This window comes from Miscanthus floridulus, chromosome 18 (assembly GCF_019320115.1).
Source record: "Miscanthus floridulus cultivar M001 chromosome 18, ASM1932011v1, whole genome shotgun sequence".
NCBI lineage: Eukaryota > Viridiplantae > Streptophyta > Magnoliopsida > Poales > Poaceae > Miscanthus > Miscanthus floridulus.
In genome coordinates, this window is record NC_089597.1 from 115,644,960 (window position 1) to 115,664,521 (window position 19,562).

General features: G+C 50.1%; 1 protein-coding gene and 2 long non-coding RNA genes across 3 annotated transcripts; 1 reads left to right on the forward strand and 2 right to left on the reverse strand.

Annotated features, from left to right (window-relative positions):
• Positions 1 to 4,396: 4,396 nt before the first annotated feature.
• LOC136524429 (uncharacterized) lies at positions 4,397 to 6,534 on the reverse strand. The gene is made up of 2 exons (XM_066517810.1): positions 5,976 to 6,534; positions 4,397 to 4,839 (listed from the first exon to the last, which is right to left on the reverse strand). Exons 1-2 carry the CDS (start codon positions 6,532 to 6,534, stop codon positions 4,397 to 4,399), a joined length of 1,002 nt encoding a protein of 333 aa, XP_066373907.1.
• A 5,582-nt stretch (positions 6,535 to 12,116) lies between these two features.
• LOC136522522 (uncharacterized) lies at positions 12,117 to 15,799 on the forward strand. The gene is made up of 5 exons (XR_010775920.1): positions 12,117 to 12,800; positions 14,451 to 14,524; positions 15,060 to 15,130; positions 15,239 to 15,299; positions 15,405 to 15,799. It is a non-coding gene; the product is annotated as an uncharacterized lncRNA (long non-coding RNA).
• A 2,245-nt stretch (positions 15,800 to 18,044) lies between these two features.
• LOC136520015 (uncharacterized) lies at positions 18,045 to 18,913 on the reverse strand. Its single transcript, XR_010775120.1, has 2 exons — positions 18,785 to 18,913; positions 18,045 to 18,286 (listed from the first exon to the last, which is right to left on the reverse strand). It is a non-coding gene; the product is annotated as an uncharacterized lncRNA (long non-coding RNA).
• Between the last annotated feature and the right edge of the window lie 649 nt (positions 18,914 to 19,562).

Genomic DNA, 19,562 nt, shown 5'->3' on the forward strand with positions numbered 1-19,562 from the left:
CGGCTCACTAAGGTGTTGATGGACAGAGGCAGCGGCCTCAACATCCTCTATGCCAGCACCCTAGAGCTCTTAGAGATCGACCGGTCGAGGCTCCAAGACGACGCCACACCTTTCCACGGCATCGTGCCAGGGAAACGCACGCGACCCCTCGGGCGCATTGACCTTCCCATTTGCTTTGGCACCCCCTCCAACTACCGTAAGGAGGTCCTCACCTTCGAGGTGGTCGGGTTCAGGGGAACCTACCACGCCATCCTAGGGCGGCCGTGGTACGCCAAGTTCATGGCAGTCCCCAACTACACCTACCTCAAGCTCAAGATGCTAGGTCCCAATGGTGTCATCACAATTGAGTCCACGTACGAACATGCATACGATTGCGACGTTGAGTGCATCGAGTACGCCGAGGCTCTCGCGGAGGCCGAGACCCTCATCGCCAACCTCGACCAACTCAGTGGCGAGGCGCCTGACTCCAAGCGTCGTGCAGGGGCGTTTGAGCCCGTGGAGGCCATCAAGCTCATCTCGGTCGACCCCGCCTGCCCCGACGACCGGGCGCTGAGGATCAGCGCCACCCTCAACATCAAATAGGAAGTCGTGCTTGTCGACTTCCTCTGTGCGAATGCTGACATTTTTGCATGGAGTCCCTCGGACATGCTGGGCATACTGAGGGAGGTCGCCGAGCACGCCATGGACATCCGAGTAGGCTCTAGACCGGTGAAGCAACGCCTACGCCGATTCGACGAAGAAAAGCGTAGAGCCATTGACGAGGAGGTGCAGAAACTCTTGGCGGCCGGGTTCATCAAGGAAGTGTCCCACCCAGAGTGGTTGGCTAACCCCATGTTAGTTAAGAAGAAAAATGGAAAATGGAGGATGTGTGTAGACTACACCGGTTTGAATAAAGCCTGTCCAAAAGTCCCCTTCCCATTACCTCGAATTGATCAAATCGTTGACTCCACTGCGGGGTGCGAGACCCTGTCTTTCCTTGATGCGTATTCTGGTTACCATCAAATCAAGATGAAAGAGTCTGACCAGCTTGCGACTTCTTTCATCACCCCATTCGGCATGTACTGCTACGTGACTATGCCTTTCGGCCTCAGAAACACAGGGGCCACGTACCAGCGGTGCATGACCCAGGTCTTTGGCGACCACATTGGGCGAACCGTTGAGGCCTATGTGGACGACATCGTGGTCAAGTCCAGAAAGGCCGAGGATCTTGTCAACGACTTGAAGATAGCCTTCAAATGCCTTAGAGAGAAGGGCATCAAGCTCAATCCCGAGAAGTGTGTGTTCGGGGTCCCCCGAGGCATGCTCTTGGGATTCATAGTCTCGGAATGCGGCATCGAAGCCAACCCGGAGAAGGTCTTGGCCGTAACCAGCATGGGACCAATCAGAGACCTCAAGGGAGTGCAGAGGGTCATGGGATGCCTTGCGGCCCTGAGCTGCTTCATCTCGCGCCTCGGCGAAAAAGGCTTGCCTCTGTATCGCCTCTTGAGAAAATCCGAACGCTTTTCCTAGACCCCCGAGGCCAAAGAAGCCCTCACCAAGCTCAAAGCTCTGCTCACCAATCCTCCCGTCCTAGTACCGCTGGCCAGAGACAAGGCCCTCTTACTCTACATCGCTGCAACGACCCAAGTGGCCAGTGCTGCTGTAGTAGTAGAGAGGCAGGAAGAGGGGCATGCTCTACCCATCCAATGACCTGTCTACTTCATCAGGAAAGTACTCTCCGAGGCCAAAACACGATACCCCCACATCCAGAAGTTGATTTATGCTGTAGTCTTGGCTCGGTGCAAGCTGCGTCACTACTTCGAGTCTCACCCAGTAACCGTGGTGTCATCCTTCCCCCTAGGAGAGATAATCCATAATCAGGAGGCTTTGGGTAGGATAGCCAAGTGGGCCGTCGAACTCATGGGGGAAGCCCTGACCTTTGCACCTCAGAAAGCAATAAAGTCTCAGGTCTTGGCCGATTTTGTGGCTGAGTGGATCGACACCCAATTGCCACCTGCTCAAGTCTAGACAAAATGCTGGACCATGTACTTCGACGGGTCTCTAGCAAAGACCAGGGTAGGCATGGGTCTGCTCTTCATCTCGCCCCTTGGAGTACACATGCGATACATGGTTCAGCTCTATTTTGCCGCCTCCAACAACGCAGCTGAATATGAGGCCCTCGTCAACGGCCTGCAGATCGCCATCAAACTTGGAGTACGGCGTCTCAACATCCGGGGCGACTCGTAGCTCATCGTCGATCAAGTCATGAAGGAGTCAAACTGCCTCGACCCCAAAATGGAGGCATACTGCAAGCTGGTACGCCGCCTGGAAGACAAGTTCGATGGTCTCGAGCTCAACCACATCGTGTAGAAATACAATGAGGCTGCGGATGAATTAGCAAAGATGGCCTCGGCACGGGCTCCGATCCCCCCGAACGTCTTTGCCAGGGACCTCCACAAGCCTTCCATCGACTACGCCTCGGCAGCGAAAGAGGGCCCACCGGCCGAAACCACCACGGGGCTCGACGCCCCCCTACTGCCGAGACTCTCTCGACCAAGCCTAAGGTCATGGAAGTCAACACCGAGCCTCCCTAGGCCAACCAGGACATGGACTGGCGAATCCCGTTCCTTGATTGGCTCACTTGGGGAGAGCTTCCTAGTGATAGGACCGAAGCCCGACGGCTTGTGCAGTGAGCCAAGACTTACGTCCTCTGCAATGGCGAATTGTATAGGCGAAGTCCCTCCGGTGTCCTCCAACGATGCATCACCTTCGACGCAGGCTGAGCCCTGCTTTGGGACTTGCACGCAGGGGCCTACGGGCACCATGCAGTGCCTCGGACGCTCATCAGAAACGCCTTCCACCAAGGGTTCTACTGGCCGACGGCGGTTGCCGACGCCACCAAGCTAGTACGCTCCTACAAAGGATGCCAGTACTATGCTCGACAGACGCACCTCCCGGCCCTGGCCCTCCAAACCATCCCCATTACGTGGTCGTTTGCCGTGTGGGGGCTCAACATGGTCAGGCCTCTGCAAAAGGCCCTCGGGGGCTACACCCATCTACTGGTAGCAATCGACAAGTTCTCCAAATGGATCGAGGCTTGTCCGATCAATCGAATCAAATTCGAGCAAGCAGTGCTGTTCTTCACTGACATTATCCGCAGGTTTAGGGTCCCTAACACCATCATCATCGACAACGGGACACAGTTCATCGGCAAAAAATTCTTGACGTTCTGCGACGACCACCACATCCGTGTGGCCTGGTCGGCCGTAGGACACCCAAGGACCAACGGCCAAGTAGAACGTGCCAACGGCATGATACTACAAGGCCTCAAGCCAAGAATTTACAACCGGTTGAAGAAGTTTGGCAAGAAATGGCTCGCCGAACTCCCATCGGTCATCTAGAGCCTGAGGAACACTCCAAGCCGAGCCACGGGGTTCACGCCTTTCTTCCTGGTCTATGGGGCCGAGGCCATCCTCCCCACTGACTTGGAATATGGTTCCCCAAGGCTACAGGCCTATAACGAATAAAGCAACCGCACCACCCGAGAGGACGCCCTCGACCAACTAGAGGAAGCCCGAGACGTCGCGCTGCTGCACTCGGCTAAATACCAGCAAACCCTACGGTGCTATCAGGCCCGACGCATCCGAAGCCAAGACTTGAAGGTAGGCGACCTGGTGTTGAGGCTGGCGCAGAGCAGCAAGGGTCGCCACAAGCTGACCCTGCCATGGGAAGGACCGTACATCATCGCCCAAGTGCTGAAGCCCGAGACCTACAAGCTAGCCAACGAGAAGGGCAAAATCTTCATCAACGCTTGGAATATAGAACAGCTACATCGCTTTTACCCTTAAAATTCCAAGCATTGTATATATTGTTTCTCGGAATACAATTGAAAAGCGTTCTTTAGTTGTTCTAATTTTTTGAGAAACCCCCCCGAGCCTATCGTGGGTCTCGGCAATACGATGACACTGTAAGGGAGACTCGGCTCTGCCTCCGCAGAACCGAATCTCCCTCGGGGGCTAGATGGGGGATTCCCCGCTATGTCCCACGCACCATTTTCTAGTCATTTTTCGAAAAAATTCCTATGCCAAACCCTCTAGCACGCTCTGACGAATCGGTTGCGAAAAACCCAAGGACCAAAAGCCCATCTTAGGGCTAGAAGGCCGGTAGAGTCGTGAGACGGCCTAAGCCTCCGGGCTATGGTGCTCCCTCACCACCTTTCGCCCAGGGGACGGGTTAGGCTCCAAGGAGGTTTTTTGCAAAGAAATTAGATCAGAGACAACAAGAGGGCAGAGGCTCGGAAATATAAGACAAACAATTAAAGAAACACGAGTACTTCAAAAAGAAAGGCCTCCACGGCCACAAATGTTATGATACATAATTAATTCCTATTCTATTTACATGGCCTCTTAGGCCCAGGTCATGGCTCAGGGCCTCCAACATCGGCAGACGGCGGAGGAGCGACCACCTCCTCTTCGAACAGCTTGGCCAATGCCGTACCAGGGCCCTCCGCCGCCTCCATCAGCTTCGCAACCGCCTCGTCAGCCTCCTTGTCATCGTCGGGCAGGACATAGCCATCGCTGATGGCTTGGAGGTCAACGCCTATATAGTGCGAGGCAATGACGGCCAGCGCGTGCTTGACGCCCGTATGCAGCGCTCCTCGGAGCCGCTCGTGCACTTGACCACTCAATGCAATCAGACGGCTCCCAAGGGAGCTGCCTGATTGAACCCCCTCGACCTCCAAGGCCTCGCAGGCGGTGCGGGTTGCACTCTTCAGCGCCTCCTGCTCCCCGATCTTGGTCTCGAGCACCGCCTGCACTGCGATGGAAGCCTCGGTAGCCTGGGTAACCTCCGCCTCTGACTCTACGCCATAGGAAACGAAACAGAGTTGAGCGCAAAGGAAAACAAGCTAGATAGGGACGGAAGCCTACGAAACTCACCCTTGGCCTTTAGCTCCCAGTGTCGGGCCTTGACCCAAGAGGCCTCGGCTCTCTCCTTTAGGCGCTGGGCCTCGACCCAAGAAGCCTTGGCCGCCCTGGAAGCTTCACTCCCTAGCTCTGCGTCACACTAGGAAGTTAGGGAGTGAACATAAGAAAAAGCGAATAAAACGAGGGGACTAGGACTCACCCTCGGCCTTTCCCCTCCAAACCACAGCCTCGGTTCGCGAGGCCTCAGCCGCTGCAAGGGCCTCATCCAAAGCGCCTTTCGTCAGCTGGTGCGCACTCTGTTCTGCTCCTAGCTGCCCAGCAAGAGCCTTGCCCGAGGCCGTGGCTTCTTCGGCTCGAGACCTGAAGGCATCCCGATCACTGGCCATGCGGGTGAGCTCCTCCTCCAACTCCTTGACCCGCACCGCCAGGGGGGTGAGCTACTCCTGAGCCATGGCCGCCTTGACCTTCGCATTGGCACAACGAAGGCGGAGGTCCTCCACCTCTGCGCTCCGCACCGACAGGAGCTCATTGGCGCCTGCAAGAAGGCCCTTCTGCCGCTGAAGCTGGTCCTAGACGTCCCTCTCCCGTCGGAGAAAGACCGACTTCCCAAGGGACCGGGTCTCGAGCTCCTTGGGGAAACAGAACAGGGGTCAATCCCTACAAAGAAAACTCGGAAAAAGACCACCGCATGTGAAAAGAAAGCACGAACCTAGGTGACTCTGGGCAGATCGTTGGCCACCACGAACAGCGCCGTCCATAGTGATCGCTCCACCAGCTGGCAGTACTGCTCGAATGTGTCCCAGCGACCGCCCTCGGCCGTGTCCTCGAGAACAAACAGAGGCTCCACCTCAGGGTCATCCCGGCTCTGCCATAGGACACGCGGGTGATCCCACCCGTAGGGCTCGGGTCGTACTCACGTGAGGGCCGAGCTTCCCTCGCCCGGGGTTGGAACCGGCTGTTCCATGACACTGGCAACCTCGACGCCGGCCATCTCCTACGCCTGAGAAGTATCATCGAAGGAGATCAAAAGGACCTCCACCTCTTGGGCGCTTTCCCGCAACAACGGCGGGCCTTGAACCAAGGGCGCCAACGAGGCCTCCGCCGTCTTCATCTCCACTTCCTGGGCCGACAGCCTCGCCGCGATCACGTCAGCCTTAGTGGTCCCGGGGGCTCCGGCCTCCGCCATCGTGGCCTCGGTGGTCCCGGGGGCTCTGACCTCCGCCATCGTGGCCTCGGTGGTCCCAGGGGCTCTGGCCTCCGCCATCGTGGCCTCGGTGGTCGCAAGGGCTCCGGTGCCCGCTGCAGCGGTCTCGATGTTCCTAGGCGCCGTGGCCTCTGTCGTCCTGGCCTGTGAAACCCCGGGGACCTCGATCCCGGTGGTCTCGGCGGCCAAGGGAACCTCGGCCGCATCCGACCCACGGGCCTTGCCATTGCAGGGCAGAGGCGCTCTCTCCCCCACCTGCGTTAGGGCCGCCTCGGCAGCCCCTCCTTGGGTGGCTGGCTCCTTCGGGTCGGCCCTCGCCAACGCCGTGCCATGTTGTAGGGTGGCTTGTGCCTCCGCCACCCAGTGGGCAGAGGAGTCGGGGTTAACCTTGAGCGCTTTTAGGGGCTCCAAGGTAGGCACCTCCATAGGCCGCTTTCGGCTAAGGACAAAATGTTTACAAGGTCAGCACAAGACAAAAGAATGAACGAAAAGCACTGTGGCTCCACCAAAAATACACCTACCTCGAGCAGGGCTGCAACCGCTTCGGCACGGCGACCCTTGTCTATGCAGGCAGTGGCGGCGGCAAAGGCACGGCCTCTGTGTTCATCGGCGCCGGTTGGTCCTCGATGGACCCCGATGCCTCCTCGGTCCTCTGTGGGGGCAGTTGCGTCGCCCTCGCCGCCACCTGCTCCACCATTGCCGCCGAGCCCACCGAGCTGATGGCACGCTTGCCCAACGCCTGCTCCCCGGGCATGTCGGCCTCGGCCCCGAGGTGGGCAACCACCGACCCTAGGGCGGCTCCTCCTCCTCCTCCTCCTAGGAGCACCGGGCTACTGGCCAATGCCCTGGGCACCGTCTCCCCTACGTCAGGGAGATGGTCCAGGGGACCCCGCCCCATCTCACCCTCGTCATCCCCGTCCGAGGCATCCGTCGATAGTTTCATTGACGGGGACTCCTCCAACGGGAGGCCATCCTTCCTTTGCTGCCGACGATGCTTATCTAGTTCCTCACGCGTGAGGATCTTCTTTGTGCGCTTCGCTGCCTTGGCGTCCTTCCACTTTTTCTGCGCCTCGGCGTGCGCCCAGTTGATCGCCCGCCGCCTCGCATCCTCAGGAATGGGCGGCGAAGAGGCACGCACGTCCCTCATCCCCTGTAGGAACAACGAACGCGCATAAGGGAACGAGAAATAAGGAGAAACGGAGAAGGCTCGGGGGCTGCAGCGACGCGTGACTTACCAGCGAGAGGAACCCCCACGATGGGTGCATCACGATGGGGGTCAGGTTGCCGCCCCTCAGCTTCACCTCCACCGTCTCCCCCACCTGGTGCAGAATTTCCTCATCAGAAAGGGCGGAGGAGGACATCTGGATGCCCTCGTTTGGCTCACCCGGCCTCATCTCGAACAAGCGCCGCCACCGAGCCATCAGCGGCAGCACCCTCCGGTGGTGGAAGGCAGCCATGACCACGGCCGTAGTAAGGCCACGGCCCCATAGCCTCTCCAGCCCCTCTAGAAGTGACTACAGCTTGGGCTGATCCTCCCTCGGGATGCCATACTTCCACCTCTCCGGGCAGCTCCCCACAATCCGCCCAGTGTAGGGGGGAAGTCCGCCGTCGTCGTTGTGGAGATAGAACCAGCTCGTGTACCATCGACGATTGGATGACGCGAGCTGGGCCAGGATGTAGAGGTGCTAGCGGTCCTAACACACTTGGAGAGTGCAGCCACTGGCCCTCACCGCCTTCCTCGTGCCCGACGTGCCCATCGGCTTAGTGGTATGCCCCGCTCGGAAGAGATGGAGCCACAACTCCCAATGGGGAGCAATCCCCAAGTACCCCTCGCAGACAGCGACAAAGATGGCCGCCTATGCGATAGAGTTAGGGTTGAAGTTGTGGAGCTCCACGCCATAATAGTGCGGGAGCGCCCGCATGAACCGGTTCGCCGGAACGCCAAGGCCATGCTCGTGAAAGGAGACGAAGCTCACGACATAACCATCGCGAGGCCTCGGCTCCAGCTCACCCGACAGAGCGATCCACTTCGGCCTGCGGGGGTCCATCACCGGACGAAGGAGTCTGCCGTCGACGAGCGACTGAAGAATCTCCATGGTGACGTCAGATGGATCCCAAGGGTCCGCCTCGATGACAACGATGTCGCCGGCCATGAGTGCGGTGGAGGGTTTGAATGTGGCGGTGAGTTTGTCTCTCTCTCTCTCTCTCCCTGGCTCGCCCTTCTCCCTTCTTCTTCCCGGTGCCCACTGCTCTAGCGATGGCTCAATGGGGGTAGAGCTAACGTAGGCAAGGTAAGGTGGGGAGGGGCGAGGCTCGTTGCGTATTTATGCAGGGCAAAGGCGAAACGGACGGGCGATGAAATCGGGGAAGTTTCCCCCAGATCCGGCGCGATTAACCCTAATCTGATTTTACCACCCACGTGCCCACCTTTTCCTCATTAATTGCAGGAACAGTTACGTCCCATCCGCTGACACCACGTCGCGCCCAACCGCTGCGGCAGCAGGCGTCATTCTGTCTCCCCAGAAAACTGCCTCAAAAGGCGTGCCAGCCGTTGCCGAGCCAATGGGGAAGATATTCCCCCCGCCCTATTCCTTTTAGATGAAGGAACCAGGCACTGAGCCTATTACAATCTAGGGGTTCGAAGGCTGGGCCTCTAGGGGTTTCGACAGCCTCCCTAGGGCAACAGAGTCAGGGACGACCATGGGCGAGCCCACACGGGGCCGAGGCCCAAGCAAGCAAAATGCTTGGGACGCCCTAAGTCATGTTCGAGACCGGCAGGGAGGTCTCTGAATGAGATCCCATCGTAGGGAGGCGCCGAGCCACCGGGGCCCAGCGAATGGCCTCGGCACCCACTAGAGAAACTCTCCGGTACCCTTGGAGTGCATCTCTGGACCGCTAGCCGTCCCCTAGCGAACGGGGCACGGGCCTCCACTCGGACTTACCCAATAATAGCTCACCGGAAGTGCCATCGCTCGTGCCCACCGAGGGTAGCCTGGCACATTCCACCCCTCCTTCCGAGCGAAAAAGAAGCGTGAGGGTCGTACGAAAAGCCAGGGGAACCCTTGACGGACCTCTTGCTCCATGCAGAGGCTAAGGGGCTCTTCCTGCAACCTTGCCGAGACCTAGCGACCCCGGCTCGCACTCGAGGGGGCTCGGCAAAACAACCCCTCCTTCCGAGCGAAAAGGAAGCGCGAGGGTCGTACAAAAAGCCAGGGGAGCTCCTGACGGCCCTCTCGCTCTATGCGGAGGCTAGGGAGCCCTTCCTGTAGATATGCCAAGACCCCGCGACCCAGGCTCGCACCCAAGGGGGCCTCAGCAAACAAACCCTCATGCGCGAGGGGCATACAAAAAACCAGGGGAACTCCCGACGGCCCTCTCGCTCCGTGTAGAGGCTAGGGGGCTCTTCCTGTAACCTTGCCGAGACCCAGCGGCCCAAGCTCGCACCCGAATGGGCTCGGCAAACAACCCCTTCGTCCGAACAAAAAGGATATGTGAGGGCCGAACAAAAAAGCCAGGGGGACCCCTGACTGCCCTCTCGCTTTGGGCGGAGGCTCAGGGGCTCCTCCTGCACCCAAGACAAAGACAAACGACCTAAGCCCGTGCTAGAAGTCTCGTTACAAACACGATAAAGGGCATCGAGCCCGTTACGGTCCAGGGGTTCGAAGGCTGGGACGCCTAGGGTTTCGACAGCCGCCCCAGGGCAACAGAGTCAGGGATGACTATAGGCGAGCCCACGTATGGCCAAGGCCCGAGCAAACGATCGCTCGGGGCGTCCTAAGTCGTGTCCGAGACCGGTAGGGAGGTCTCCGAATGGGATCCCACCGTAGGGAGATACCGAGCCACCAGGGCCCAGCGATCGGCCTCGACACCCACTAGAGAAACCCTCTAGTACTCTTGGAGCGTGTCTCTGGACCACTAGCCATCCCCTAGCGAACGGGGCACGGGCCTCCACTCGGACTTACCCGATAACAGCTCACCGGAAGTGCCGTCGCTCGTGCCCACCGAGGGTAGCCTAGCACATTCCACCCCTCCTTCCGAGCGAAAAGGAAGCATGAGGGTCGCACAAAAAGTCAGGGGTACCCCTGACCGCCCTCTTGCTTTGTGCAGAGGCTCGGGGGCTCTCCCTGCGACCTTGCTGAAACCTTGTGACCCGAACTCGCACTTGTGGGCTCGGCAAATACGATAAAAACTCCTCACTCAAACACGAAAAAGCCCCTCGAGGAGTAAAATCCACTCCTCCAGGGCCTCGGGAGCTACACCCGGCGGGTGCGCTCGCGCGCACCCACCGAAACCTCAAGAAGCGAAACACAATCCCTACAGGAGCGGCTGCAAGCCAAGTCTCGACAAACCCTCAAGGAGAATGCACGCACTCCCCCTAAGGCTCGGGGGCTACTGTCGGGTACCATAAAATGGGGTACCCCGAGCGTACACCAAAAGAGTCACTTAAATCCCATCAACAACAAAGCCAGAAGGTAAGCCATGGGTTCACCACCAGCCCCGTCCGAGCCCACCGGCTCTCCGCCTCGCTTGAGGCCTCGCACAGGAGGTCTCGACACCCTGACGAAATCTCCACCTCGCGCGAGGCCTCTCGCGGGAGGCCTCGGCAAGGAGCCCAATCTCCGTCTCGCCCGAGGTCCCGTGCGTACAGCCTCGAATGAGACAGCTATTCTCCGTATCGCTCGAGGCTGGCTTGTCAATAACCCGTCGCTCCCGCCTCGACCAGTCTTCCCGACAGCATGTCACGTCCTATTAATGCGTCAACCACTCCCGCAATCTCAGCCGGACGACGACTCGACACCACGGAGTGGCCGACGGGACAAGGAGTCGCATCAACACCATACCGGCTAAGACAAGGCGCGGCGGCGGATTACCGGCCACTGTGTTCTGGCGCTATGCCACGATCAGCGCCTGCACTACACTGTGCCCCGCAATCCCCGCCCCGAAGACAACACGGCATGGGAAGTCTCGTCTGGGTCATCGACGCCTCAGCACCAGCGTACCAGATCGACCGCTCCCTCTGAGCCTCGGCACTCTACGTCAGGGCCTCGACCATCTCGAGATTCACGTCTGCCGAGACCCCCACCATGGTTCGGCCTCGGCACCAACCGAGCCTCGGCCTCGCGCGCAGTCAACCCACAGCGACCCACACGCTGACCGCCGCGCCCGCTTCGAGGTAGCCCTGGAGCTCCCATGACGCACAGGATCGGATGTGACCAGCACGTCGCCCCAGCGCTTCAAGGACGGACCACTCCGACGACCACGCCGCCACAGGAATAGGCTACAGGGCTCGGACACGCCGCCTCCGTTCGCACGACACCGTATAGTTAGCACACGTACTACCCTTGTCCCCCCTTCAACTATAAAAGGAAAGGACTTGGGCCATTTCTGGGGGAAACACACGGACACACAAAAAACAACACCCTGTAACACACATACGCCCCCGCGGCCTGAGAGCAACGTCTCAAGCAGCCCGCATCACTCCACGCCGAGACTTGGGACTAGCTCCCTCCCTCACCCAGCTTGTAACCCCCTACTACAAGCACTTCGGTGTAAGGAACACAAGATCAATCTCTCAGACTGGATGTAGGGCACCGATTGCCTGAACCAGTATAAGCCTTGTGTCTCTTTGCATCACCATCCGGGATCGGGAACACGCAGTACAAATTTACTAGTTGGTTGAACATCCCCCGGTCCAAAACACCGACAATATCTAACTCTACCAACACATAGATAGTATAAAAACTAAAGTTATGATATATTTACAAATAAATATTTTTATGCCTTACAACTGAACAAGAAGTCTATTAGGCTCCATTCGGTTAGGCTGTACAACGCTAGGAACCATTCCAGCTGTCGAAAATTTATATAAATTAAAGTAACGATTCTGGCTAGAAATTATTCCTAGGTACATTCTCAAGGAAACGAACGGGACCTTAAGATTGTACATTCCCAACAGGTTGCCCACCCTTCTCAACCCTTCGCGCTGTGCGAAACCGAGCACCCGAACCCTGCCATCATTTCTATTCAGATCTGATCTAATTACAAGTGTATACATGTATCCCTTACGAAGATGCCAGAGGTACAATATCAGCAACGTACTATCCTTCAGGGAAATTTGCATTGCCAAAAATATACTTCATGAAAATAAAATGGATCTTGATGCTTATCTCAGTGAGCTTTTTGTTGCTTATCTCGGTGAGAAACTAATCCGATTCAGTGCTACTGATTTGTAATGCTTATGGGTCCTGAATCATCGCCTAAACATTATGCAATTTATAATGTGTATACTGAATCAGCATACTGCGACTGATTGATTTCTACTATTTTGGTCAGCTATCCAGTATTGGTTCTGTCATTCAGAAATTTGGTATATTAGTTGAGACTATAAAAAATAGTGCCTTAGACAAGCTGAGAGTCATTTGGACAATTCAATTAATATATGAATTAGTGAACTTCATATTGATCTGCTTTATGAAATCTTCCATTTGTGTTAGCAAGCTGACACCTCTCACATGTATTTCATCATCAGTGAGTTACTCAGTTTATCTGCCTTATCTCCTTTATGAAATCTTCCATTTTGTTTTAATTGTTAACCACAGTAACACACATGTGATAGGCATAAAGGCTGTCGTGTGCCATCAAGGTGTTTGTTGCCAGCTGCAGTCCTACAGATATTGACACTCCATTTGCAGGTAAATTCTGTGACTGCTGGATAATTGGCATGATTCTTTTTTACTTTTGAGTTCCTGATATATGCCCAATGATACATACAGCCAAGAAAAGCTTATTTGAGGCACATGATAAAATCTGGGAACTAAATTTGAGTCCAGATGATTCTTAAATCGAAGCTGATAACTGAACTTGTTTCAGAATCATGTTTGTATGGACAGAGGAGTAGTGCATTCTCAAACATATAAATTGCTCATGAGTCTAAGCAATTAATAAACCAGCATCTACTTAATCATGGTCCACTGAATGCTTAATCCATGGAATGTTAAGCAACTAATTCCCAATTTGACTGAACTGTATGTGGATAGGAGAAATGGCAGCCATGGCCTTAGATCCGGCAGCTTTGCAACAGAGCAGTGGCAGCCATGGCTTGTCCAACTTTCTGAAATTGGCATGTTAGTGAGCATCGGATCTACATGTATTGTCAATGAAAATCTTTTTAACATTACACAGGTTTACTCCTGAAATTTCAGAGAATCCATAGATATATCTTTTTTATTACAGCAAAATATCAAGATCTCTGAATTGTGAGTCAGCATAATCTTGTCTTGTGATAATATGGACTTGCTTCTGCTCTGGTACACTATTTTTTTACCCCAAATATACGTGCATTAGTTATTACCATGCATGAAGCTGAGAAGTACTATTCTGGTTCAGAAAAGCAGTAGGTCTGAACTCTGAAGTTGAGAGAGTAATGGCTAATTAATCCAGTGGCACAAGCAGTAACAGTTCATACATTTTTTCTATAAAAAAAATCTGATTTTCAGGAGTAGTGGATTCAGAAGTCCAAGTACTGGTCTTCAGAAATAAAACTTGATTTAGTGGACTTGAACTTGTGTGGTCTATAGTTTCCTCGAGTTACTTCATTCGCTTTCCCTGATTCCTGATTCCTGATTCCTGACAAGATTTGTCATGTAGCCTGCAACTACATGGGGAAGATGTCTGTTTAAAGTCTAATCCAATAATATGATATTTCTACTACTGATTGAAAGCAACCAAACATGATTTTTTTACTGGTCTTTTTATATTCTTATTTTTACAGATTTGAATCTCTCTTGTCGCGCACAATATTGATTTGACAAAGTTGTCATTTCCAATGCATGCAGCTTCTGCTCCATTTGTTGAAATTTCTTTTTTTTTCTATTGCCTGATAGCTCTATAAGATAGAAGGAAGTATGGTATTTTTGCCTGATAACTTTCAGTGCTCATTGTTCAGAAGTGCTTAATACATCAATGTTTAGATTCAGGATCCTCTGTTACATTGTCTATTTAATAAGGTGAAAATATAGTCATGTGAGACTTAGGCAATCTTGCTTTCTTTCTTCCTTGCAAAGGCTTTTAGAAGTTATAACGCCCACAAGCAATGAGTGATTCACGATAAAAAAGTATTGCCAATCATGTGTAGAAGTCCAAAGTTCCCTGAATATTCCATTTTATGTCATCTCAGATGAACTTCGCTACTCAGTCAGAGAATTGTACGAAAAGCAGATCGCAGTATGACGTATATATTATTATTGTTGTTTTTATTTTTTACTTCAATGAATGCTTTGACCTTGATATTTGCTGATTTTGAGTCCGGTGTTACAGTCTCTGAAATCATTGTTTTCCTGCAGATTCTTCATCACCCGCTCGATAATTGGTCTTACAATACTTGGTCTTAATTACACAGGTCACTCAATTTTACAAGGTCAGCAACTGCACTATTAATCTTAGAAGTGCAGGCTTGGCTCTGTCATTTTGCTCTGAATACTTGTATCAAGAAAGAAAAACGAAATTAGCCGGGCTCTGTCATTTCTGCATATATATCTTCTATCCGGAAAGAAAAAAGAAATTAGCTTTTAACGTCATGTGAAAGCCACCTGCGGGAAGTTGCTATCCCTTCCTAATGCTAACAGCACCCACCAAAAACGTATTACCTACTGATTTTTCTCCAGCTTTGGAGAAAGCGATTGGTGTTTGAATTCGTTTAGAGTTTTGTTGCGTCTCTGAATTTTCATGTTGCATCTTATGGTTTGTTCTGAATTTTGATTGATGTAAACTTGCCTAAATGTAGAATCCTAAAATGGTCAAAATTGTTTGCATTTTGAAAATTAGGATTTAGCAGTCTATGTTCCTTGTGTTAACAGATCAATTAGTAGTGTAGAGATTTAACAATTTGATCTCTGAATGTTCAGCCCGTGGGGAAATATCTAACTGTCTTTAATAATCTCAATTAATTGTAGAGATTTGTTGCTGCTTCATAGCCTGCGCTGGCACGACGGATCTCGGTGCCGTCCCGACCCCCGCCTTCACGGTATGTCCGCATCTAACCCTCTTCCGCTTTCCTCTCCTCTTGCTTTGTCATCTGCTCATTCTCGCTGATAATTTTTCCAAGTTCTAACTACTACTATCTTTATTGCAGTGCCTGTTCTCCATGCCCCTCTCCTTCCCGCTCCACCGACCAGTCGACCACCATGATGCAGGTATTTGATGTGCCACTCGGAAACATCCGAATCCATCCCAGATAAATTTGCTTTTATTTTTTACTATATGATTTAGTATTGATATGATTTATTGATATCTTACAGAATTGCACGGTCGCTGGCCTCATTTGCAGCGCACTTGTTCGTCGTATTTATTGCTTGGAGTACAAGAATGTTTTTGCATCAATTTGCAAGAATTTATTATTTAGAACACAAGAATGTCGTATGATTTTTTTTTCACGGAACGGTTTATCCTATTGTAACTGCATAAATCAGCCTGTTTGCTTATTGGTTTCAGCCAGGGCTTATCAGCCATGGTACAGTATTTTTCTCTCACAACAAACCAGCACCAGACGGGCTTATCAGTCTAGAAACCAACCAGCGAACAGGTTGAATAATACAATCCTTCTGAATGGGCATAATTTTTTATTGATTTATTGGTGACAACATCTGTATTAGTGCTTGTAATTTTGCACTCATGTTATATTATAGACGTAGGCAGGAATATTTGTGGGCTCTCGCTACGGTAGTGCAGGAATGGTCATTTAAACCTGACTTTGCTAGTTTCATTGTTTTCTACAAGTTTACTTTGCTAGGGACAGAGAAATTTTGTCGGAAGAAAAATAGTTTTATTACAGAATAGTCTGTGTAGCCTGTATTTAGGTTTGTCTATTGTAGATTGTATGTGTTTGGTTTTTGTAGACGCCTTTATCGCTTGTAGAATGATCAAGATAAATCAAATGTAACATTAATTAGTCCGTTTGGTTTGGTCGAATTAGGTAATTAGGTAATGTAGATTTGCACAAACCGATGGCCACATCTAAAGTGAGATATCTCCACATTCCTTATCTTAACTAGAAAGGTGAGACGACTACTAGATGAATGTGATTACATGCAACAAAATATGAATATTTAAACACAACTTTACCAAGTTGGCTTGGGTTGTGCTATGTGTAAGGTCTAATGTAGGCTAAGACTATTACAATTAGACCCTACAGTGTACATTATGTTTTTAGTATCACCACCAAAGATTATGTTTTCATCGACAACTTAGTCCACTGAATTATATGCGTCGTAAAATATATGGTTAAAGATTGATTTATTTTGGACTATTAAACTGCGTCCATTTGACACTTATGAAAATAGTATTCTTTATTGAAGGGCTTGTTTATAGTTTTGCTTCACTAGTGGAGTAGTTTCTTTCTTTCTTTCTTTTTGTTTGCTTCAGCTCCGTAGGTATTGAAGCAGTTTTTGTGAAACATTTGATAAAACAACTCATCATGCTCTTGTAAAATGTGAATGTCTAGAATACACTTGTCTTTTTTCTTTCCTTTTTTTCTCCTCTCCTATTTTCTCCTTTTCTTTTTTCTTTTATCCAACCGTCTTCTATCCCATGATGCCTGCTTCCTCCGATCCGAGCGGCCCATGCATTGGCTGCCCCACACTCCACCTCCCACCTTGGCAGCCCCTCGTGGCCGCATCCCGGCAGCATCGAAGAATTACCTTAACATTAACATTTTTCCTTAAGCACATGTGCAAACACTAAGATATGATTTGTTGCTAGCTTCGTCAAGATATCTGGTGCAATGGTCCTATTTTAGTGCACCTAGTGAAAAAAAAACTTCAGGGCGTCTCCACTGTAGTGGTCATCTTCTGTGCTAGCTCTTATTAAGTAAGCATTTAGGACTTAGCATGTAGCTCTAATTATTGGAGATATCTTTATTCCTTTAACCACATTTTGTGATAAAAATTGTTCTCCCTACCAGCAAAAAATGATGCAGTTATAGTTTTGTTCTAAATTAATTTATCTTAAGTTTAACCAAGTTTTTATATAAAAGGAGAATCAATATTTATGACACAAAACCAAAATATTATATGATAAAATATATTACATAATGAATCTAATGATGTGTATTTGATATCATAAATATTGATACTTTTTTAATAAATCTGACCAGAGTTAAGATGGTTTGATTTAAAACAAAAGTAGAATTGAAGTTTTTTTGACAGATGGAATGTCACATTTGTGGCAAATGTAATAGGCTCCATAAACTAGCCCACAGTTTATGGGCCAGTCTACATGTAAAATGGACAAACCACAATTGTACACATTTGAGCCTAGTAACTAGTATTAAAATCTTGACAGGCTACAATTATTTGGGCCAAGTAGTTAAGAAATCTGCAAGGCGGAAAAAACAATGGTCGCATTTGGAGATCTGGTGAAACTCATATATGACAAAGTGCAGCTATCATCTAAACACGTGTGATATCTCACCATGCTTGATCACTACCCCAGGCAACTTTTTTACTGACGGCCACAACCGTCACGGAAAGTGGCCCAAACCATCAGGGAAGCCTATTACTGACGGTTACCGTCAGGGATTAGCCGTCAGGAATGAACTGTCAGGAAAAGTCTACCTTCCCTGACGGAAAACCGCCAGGGACCATTTCCTAACGGCAGTTACCGTCAGGAGAGATTTCCCCTGTCGGTTTTTTCTTCTCTGTCAGGGAAAATATTTCCTGTCGGTACGACGCCAACAGGGAAGGTTCAAAGTTTCCCTATCGCTTACAGTCCATCAGGGAAGGTTTAAACTTTTCCTTTCAGTTACATACCGTCAAAAAAGGTCCGGTCTTCCTCTGTCAGTGCATGACCATCAAGGAAACTTCATTCTAATGTATATAAAATCTCATTGAACTATTGAAATCAAAGCCGATCCTTTTAACCACACACCAACCAGCATCAAATGTTACACTCAAGTGTCGTACATATAATCATCATCCAAGTTGTTCATACATTAGATTGTTCAATGGTCAATAAATCTCAAGCTACATTCTAAAGGCCTCGCAAAATAAGGCAGACCCAAGTTATAGTGCTATAGTTCATGCAACTAACATATAGGAAATAGATAGAAGTTTAGTAATTACTTCCTACAAGCCCTTAGACAGCAATACACAGTAGCTGCTACACATCCATTCATCTCCATATCCTACAGCCAAAACAAGAAAAATATAACGATTCATGAGAAATCTTATACACAGCAAAACAATATAGTTGATTGCTTGTCCAACGTCTCTGAATTAAAAAAAGTGACCATAGAGAGCACTACAAGCAGGGATGGCCACACAGGATGACAATAAAGCTGAGAAAGCAAGGTCTAACCCGCTATATCTATAAAACCAGGAATATTGTAACTAAAGCAAATCTGATTATTTACTTCAGTTCACCAAATAAACCATCAGTCAAAGAACAAAGCAACCTGATACTATATTGGGGTTCATTTATGTTGTACAGAATAAATGAACATTACAATAATCTCCAAATTCATTGTTTTGGCAATCTGATCACACTCCTAAAAAAATTCTTACACTTCCTTCATCCGTAAGTGACAATTATCTTCAGATCCAAAAAATGATTTTCAAAGAAGCCAAATAAAACATGGAAATCATTCGGTCAATATTAAAAGGCAGGGAAGAAGGGAACCTACAGAGATAGGTGATGGTAGCAAAGTCACTGTATATGGAATTAAGATCCAAATTTGCAGCAAAGTCGCTCTATATGGCATTCAGTACAAATCTGAGGTTGAGAGTTGGAGCTCAAGCTAATATAAGTAAAGTCACTGTACATCGATGTTTGAATCTTGTTATTGCTTGGATACATGTTGTGTCGGATAAAAATGCTTAATTTATTTTGACTTGGCTCTTTTGCCATTTAAGTCCACCCTGCATAGCAATAAATTGATGTCGCATGTTACTTGACCATTAAAAGTAACTACACAGTGTCAGAGTTAAATTTCATAATGTTTTAGCAAGAAATAGTCTAGATGTATGTATGAGTGTTTTTGTGAATGGTATGCATGAGTAATTCTGTACCCAAATTGATAAGATTATATTTATATTGGAAGGTATTTTCTCAAGAGCATATGGATTTTGTTGCTTCGAAAAAAAAGTAATGCTCAAAGTTTAATTGAAGGAACATACTAGGTCAATGTTAAATTAAAATTGGGTTGAACGACACTTCTTTAAATAAATGAAGTACATATTTTAATTCCCAAGGTTTCTTATATGAAAATGGCTTACTAGATAGTTTTTAAATGGCAAACAAGTTATACAATGCTAGTCATGAATGTTTGTTTTATTGCGTTCTTCTTAGACTATTTTGAATATTAACTAATTCTGTGTACATCCATATGTTTTATACTTTTAGGCCACGAGGGTCATGCTGGTACTGCTCTGCGTGATGATAGCTGTCACACAGTCAGTGAC